The sequence below is a fragment of the Pipra filicauda genome, unplaced genomic scaffold (genome assembly GCF_003945595.2).
Source record: "Pipra filicauda isolate LSUMZ 115617 unplaced genomic scaffold, ASM394559v2 scaffold60_size3304689_pilon, whole genome shotgun sequence".
In the NCBI taxonomy this organism is placed as follows: domain Eukaryota; kingdom Metazoa; phylum Chordata; class Aves; order Passeriformes; family Pipridae; genus Pipra; species Pipra filicauda.
Genome location: NW_024104765.1, coordinates 3,043,116 through 3,049,115, shown reverse-complemented (window position 1 = coordinate 3,049,115; position 6,000 = coordinate 3,043,116). Strand labels below are relative to the sequence as shown.

At 51.5% G+C, this 6,000-nt stretch overlaps 1 protein-coding gene across 9 annotated transcripts in view; it reads left to right on the top strand.

Annotated features, from left to right (window-relative positions):
* The first annotated feature begins 878 nt into the window (after nucleotides 1-878).
* EPHA7 (EPH receptor A7) overlaps nucleotides 879-6,000 on the top strand; it is a 166,350-nt gene continuing 161,228 nt past the window's right edge. For 7 of the 9 annotated variants that reach the window (XM_027743574.2, XM_027743577.2, XM_027743572.2 and 4 more), the window contains exons 1-2: nucleotides 888-1,185; nucleotides 5,208-5,272. In XM_027743574.2, coding sequence (XP_027599375.1) covers nucleotides 1,089-1,185; nucleotides 5,208-5,272 — 162 coding nt within the window. In that variant the 5' untranslated portion in view covers nucleotides 888-1,088. Of the gene's footprint in view, nucleotides 1,186-1,519; nucleotides 1,556-5,207; nucleotides 5,273-6,000 lie in introns of those variants that run through there. The other 2 variants (XM_027743575.2, XM_027743573.2) reach the window with 2 other exon arrangements.

Sequence of the window (6,000 nt, the reverse complement as noted above, 5' to 3'; positions counted from 1 at the left end):
ATTGTTGGAGGATTACACGCGCTTCAGGTTACACCCGACGGGGGGCGGAGGGGAAGCAGCCGCTCCTTCTCCTCCCCAAATAATAACTATATTGTCATTAACCTGCTCTTCGTATTTGGGGCAAATCGGAGACGCGGGGCTAAAAACCTCTATGAAACAGAGGGAAGGGAGGCCGAGTGATGGTAGCCTCGAGGAACTTGACTTTTGTTACGGAGATGCCTCGGGGCACCATCCCGCAGCTCCCGCCGAAGTTTCCCTTTCGGTGGCAGCAGCCCAGGTGCGCGCTCAGCCCGGCCACGGGCCGGCACCGCGCGGGGTCAGCGCCGGGACCCGCCGGCGGCGGCGGATCGGGGTCGGGGTCGGGCTGGGGCTGCGGCCGGGATCTCTCTCCCTCGCTACCCCGGCGGCTCCGGCTCGGGGAGAACACACGGAACCCTGGGACGCGGGCGTCCGGCCATCTGTCTGGACGTCCGTCCCACTCGCTAGGAGGACAGTCCGGCCGGCGGCCTTCAGGCGTGCGAGGCAGCCCGCGGGGCAGCCCCCCGAACCACCCGCGTTCGGCGCCCGCTCCCGGTGCGGCCCCTCCGTCCCGGCTCTGGGCACCGCGCGCTGCCCGCGGCTCCAGCACCGGCGGACACCCGACACCGCCGCGCGCTCATTGGCCAGCTCCGCGGGCCCCGCCCCCCCGGCAACGACCACTCAGGCGCCGCCTCGGCCCGGCGGGCGCCGAGAGCCGCTGCTGTTTGGCCGGCGGGGGCTGTCACTCACGGTGAGGGACGGGCCGCGCGGCCGCTGCGGTCCCGCCCCCTCGCCCTCATTGATATTATCGGCGCGCGGCGCGGGCGGCCGGGCTGCAGTCGGGGCTGGCGGGCGGCCGGCCCGGTGCGGGAGCCGGGCAGTGGCGCGGAGGCGGCGGAGAAGGAGGAGGAGGCGGCGACAAAAGAGAAAGGCAGCCTGGAGGGAGGGAGCGCCGAGCTACAGACTAGCACAGCAAATTCTCCACCGTCCTCTAGCACCCACGAAGCGGCGGCAGTGGCAGTTTCTAGAAATATAGAGCTAGAAATATAAAATCACCCCGCTCTTGCACCATGGCTTTCCAAAGTAGGCTCCCTTCTTGGATTATTTTGTGCTCCGTCTGGCTGTTCCACTTTGCACACACGGGGGAGGCACAGGCTGCAAAAGAAGGTAAGGTGATGCGGAAAACAAAAGTTTGGGTTTATTTATTGCTTTTGCCCACGAAGTCTGTGTGGTGGCTCAGCGCGGGACCTGCCTGCCCCTGTCAGCTGCTTGTCAGCCCTTATTAAAGAAAAAAAAAAAGCCGAAAGACTTTTTTTTTAGTTGAGACAGGAGGGAGGAAAAACCTAGGCATTCTGCTGGTGAGGGTGTGCGTGTGTCTGTGTGAGAGACCGGGACAACTGCCTTTGCCCCCAGGAATGAGGCTTGGGAGGCGTTCGCACGTGATGTAACGGCATGGGGCTGGGGAGAGCCCCCTCGGGCCGGGGATCCGTGCAGGGGTGCCTCGCTGTCCGCTGCCAGCCCTCATTCTTCCGAGGAGGTAGGTGGAGGGAGGGCGGGTTACCTCGGTGTTCCTCGGGCAGGGGCCGAGGGCCGGGTTCTAGGGCTTAGGACGTTTCATGGAAGGCAAGGCACGGCACGGGGCTTCAGGCTGCGGGGCAGCTCCCCGCCGCTACCCCCCGGGGGCCCGCAGCGCTCCGGCCCCTGGGGCCAGGCACAGAGCACGGTAAGGAGCATCGAGGGCAGTTTCGTACTTCCCGGCCATACAGGCTGGGCATGTATTTAGAGGATACCCACGGCCTGGCATCGCGTGCCGTGGAACGTGTTTGCTCTCCCCCGGCGTTACTGGAGAGAGAGAGGTTTAGGGATGGACGTTTTACATCGCCTGAGGATCACAACGGGGCTTCCCGGTTTTTATCGGTCCAACATTGGTATCTGTGTAAGGCGAACCCCGGACATTTGGTTCCCCCTCGCACATCGGCAAACCAGGCAGTTTTTCAGACTGATGGAGGTGTTGAAAATCAATTCACACCTGGGATTCTGTTTTCTCACGCTGAGAAAATCCGAAATGATTTAAAGGAGCGCCCTGCTCCCGTTTGACAGCCGAAGGTCCGTCTCCATCTTCGGGGGAGCGAGGAGGGGGGACACACACACAACACGACATGACAGGGAAGGGAGAGTCAGAGCTTTTTCAGTGCCTCTGCATATGTACGCGTTTGTGGTTTTTCCCCCCCTTCAGCTGGATGCGTCAATATTTTTCATCAAGCCGCTGGCATGCAGTAAAATATCATTTTGAGCTTGTAACTGGAGCTTAAAAAAATGCCTCAATTAAAATGTCCTCTGCCCTTAAGAGAAGAAGTCGATGGCGAGGTTAGAGAGAGAGAGAGAGAGAAGGGAGAGCCTTACCCTAGCAGCATTTCGAAAGTTTATTTAAAGGGGCTGTAAAGCACAGAGACCCTCACACGGGGAGTACTAACGCGTGGCTGTGGGGTAGGGAGCGGGAGAGGGGCCGGGCAGACGGACAGGGAGGAAGGCGGAGAGGTTATGGGCTGCTGTCCCGCTCTGCCCTGCGGATTGCTCCGTGATCGGGGCTGCGCCGGTGCTTCCCGGCGGTAGTCTGCCCCGTTTTTAATAATACGTGTATAGATGGATATGTATGCATTTATGCCTAAGAGTGTGGGTGTATAATGACAGTACGTTCAGAGAAAATCACCTAGCCAAAGGAGGGTCAGGAGGGGGCGAGCGGCAGACAGGGATTGATAGCGACTACCTGCTGCAAGCGCAGAAAACTCCCACGGAAGAAAGAGCGAGCTTTTTTTTTTTTTTTTTTTTTTTTAAGATAAAAAAAGTAACTTTGCAGATTCACCACCGGCCCCGCCGAAGGGCCGGTGGCGGCAGCAGCCCCGCGTGGTTACCCACCGCTCCCCGCTGGGTACGGAAGAGGGATAAGGGGGTAAAGCACCGAAAAGTTTTGCGAGTTTCCTTTCTGTAGCTAAATACAAGCCGCGGTGAGATGCTGGAGAGGAGCGGGGCAGGGTCCACCTGGCTCTCTAAGCGAAGGAGTGACCGCGTTACCTGCGGAGTTCTCTGCCCGCGGCCGGGACCCTCGGGGCGAGCGCAGGCAGAGGGGGCACTGCGGCCCGCTCCTCCGGGGAAGAGCGGGGGGTGTATCCGAGTGCTCGGGGCTCCGTGCCGGGGCCACCGTCCCGGGCGCTTCCTCCCCGAGGCAGTGGCTGTCGGGCTGCAGGGGGTGTGGCGGTACCGGCGCTCCGCTGCCGCTTAGCCCCGCTCCTCGGCCCGGGGGCGCGGCCGCCTGAGCGCAGCCCCGCACAGTGCCCGGAGCGCGGCTGCGGCTCCCGCGGGGGCGAGAGGCTGCTGCCCCCCGCCGCGCGGGACCCCGCGAAGCCCGTTCCCGCGGCCGCGCCCCCGCGCTTCGCCCGCCGACTCCGGTCGCTCTCGGCCCGCAGCTCCCCCGCGGGGGCACCGCGCCGGAGGTTCCGGTGTGCTCCGTTCACGGGAGGCTGCGGACCCCGTCCCCCCGCATCGCTTCCACGCGCTGCAGAACGAGCCATGACTGCCACAGGGCTCCCAAGGCAGGGAGCGGGGCAGCAGCCGCTGGCCTACAGAGAGCTCTTCCCTGGTAACTTCGGGTGCCAGAAGGAACGCCACGATTCCCTTGCAAGGGGTGTTTGCAGAGCAGGGGTCTGTGGTTTTGTGGTTTTGGTTTTTTTTGTGTTTGTTTTTTTTTGTTAGTTTGTTTTGTTTGTTTGTTTGTTTTTTTAATTTGCTTCTTGTCTTTTCTTTCTGAGATGTGCCCACCCGTTGCTACGTGATGGAGAATTACTGCCAAATAAAAAGTATAATGAATTGCAGCCATGGGGGGTGTGTGTGTGTGTTGTGCTGGTGCTGAAATGGTTAAATTTTTCATGGTACCATTTTTTTCAGGACGATTATAAATGTTCTTGTTTAACAAATCACCACATACATCTTCTGCTTTACTATAGAAAGTGTTACAAAATAAAGCCCCTTGAATCGGAGCTTAATGAAATAAGCAGGTAATCTTTCTAGAGGGAGACTATGAAACTTCTTTAATGAGTAGTTCCACTTCATTACTGAAATACAGGCCTGGAAGCTACCGTTTTGTATTCAGCTAGCGTTCCATATATTACTGTATGAACCTTTAAATACCTCTTTTTAGTCATCTCATCTTTTTAGTAATTCACTGACATGTTGTGTTAAATTATGGTAGGAGAAAGGGCCAAAGCCAGAATTATAGCTGTTTCAAAAGACCTGACAAAAGTTGCTTCAAGTTACAGCCTTAAATCAAACATTTATATATCAGTCCTTAAATGTGTATGAAGTTATAAATAGCTGTATAGCTAAAGATATATGGAATAGGTTCAAATTAGAAATGCAACTAAAGAGTGAGTTTATTAGGCTGTGATTAACCACTTTCGGAAGTGAGGTTACATTTAGCTGGAAATAATTGTGATGTGACTAGAACTGATGTCTTTCTGTATAGAAATGTCATGGGGGTATAATGGCGTGAAGATTTTAGTAAGCCATTGCCATAAAGTGAATTAATCTGATTTGTGAATGTGAGGTGTGAGGTAACTGCAGAGTCTTTTATTTTCTATATTCCTGGTTGTCGTTTGTTTACAGAATGACCACTCTATCATCTAAGTATTTTTTTATTTTGACACTCAAAAAAGATCATTGCTTTTTCAGTGTGACTCTCAATAAGGGACAGACCAGTCCTGTCTAAATCAGTTTGGAAATGTGGAAATGTTGGTGTGTAACTGTTTTAAGCTGGTTGAAATAACCAGCATATGGGAAATGTCCTTCTAATGACAAAGGAGATGGAGAGAGCGTGCATCTTAATGACTGATTAGTAACATTTTAGAGTGCTAAAAAATCCCCACTTTGTTATAAACAATGAAATTGTAAAGATTAATGTATATCTACTTATATGTGATTGCTACATAATCTTTTAATCATCTATTTACAAGAAAAGGTATAGTTGTGGTTGCAGATAATTTTTTAATAATATGAAGAAAAAATATTAATTTGTACAAAATTTGTATTCATTCTATCGCTTTTTAAAATTCAGATTCTGTTCTTTAGTTTTATATTCCCATTTACTATATTCAATAAACTGTGGAATTTCCTTTTTTTTCCCCCCCCTTTTTTAGTAATATTGCTGGACTCTAAAGCACAACAGACAGAGTTGGAATGGATTTCCTCTCCTCCCAATGGGGTAAGTACTCCAGGCAAAAACTAAGTTCCTAGAGACAAGTAATTACTGTATCAGTTGAAAGACCTGCTTTAAACTACTCTCCCTCATACTTCTCTCAGTAACCATACCAAGTGTTTATGGCTTCTTCATTTTTAGAATGAAACCTTGGTTACAGTGTACAAATGTACAAGTTAATTAAAAGCAAGAGGCTCTTAAGAAACTCACCGAAATGTTCTTGGTACCCTTATGTTTTGTAGTGTACTCCTTTGTGCTGTACAAATGATTACATTATTTATGATACAATATTTTAAATCAATTTTTTCCTTCTTCCTTTAGAAACATCAGATTTGCTTCTGTGGGGAAACTTTCTAAAAATATGTTTTTCACTTTCTGTACAATGGGTGATCGTAAGTTTGTTTACTATGTTTTCTTTGTAATGGAATATCACAGGTTGAAGAGCTCTAGAATAAAAACGTTTTTATTACAGATGTTTTTGAAATGACATTCCAAACTTGAAACATCCCCAAGTCTTGAGGAGCTTGATATCTGGAACTAGGCACAAATTATGTGGTTAGGGCCACCTCCAGCTTGTTTACAAATTAATCTAAAGGCATTATATGAAATGTACCATTGTAAAATACACCATTTTAAAAAATGAGATGTTTAGGAATGTCAGTGTTATTTTCTTATTTATGATATATGTGAGGTTGACAAATGCTGCTTTCAGTCTGAATTAAAAATTATAATGT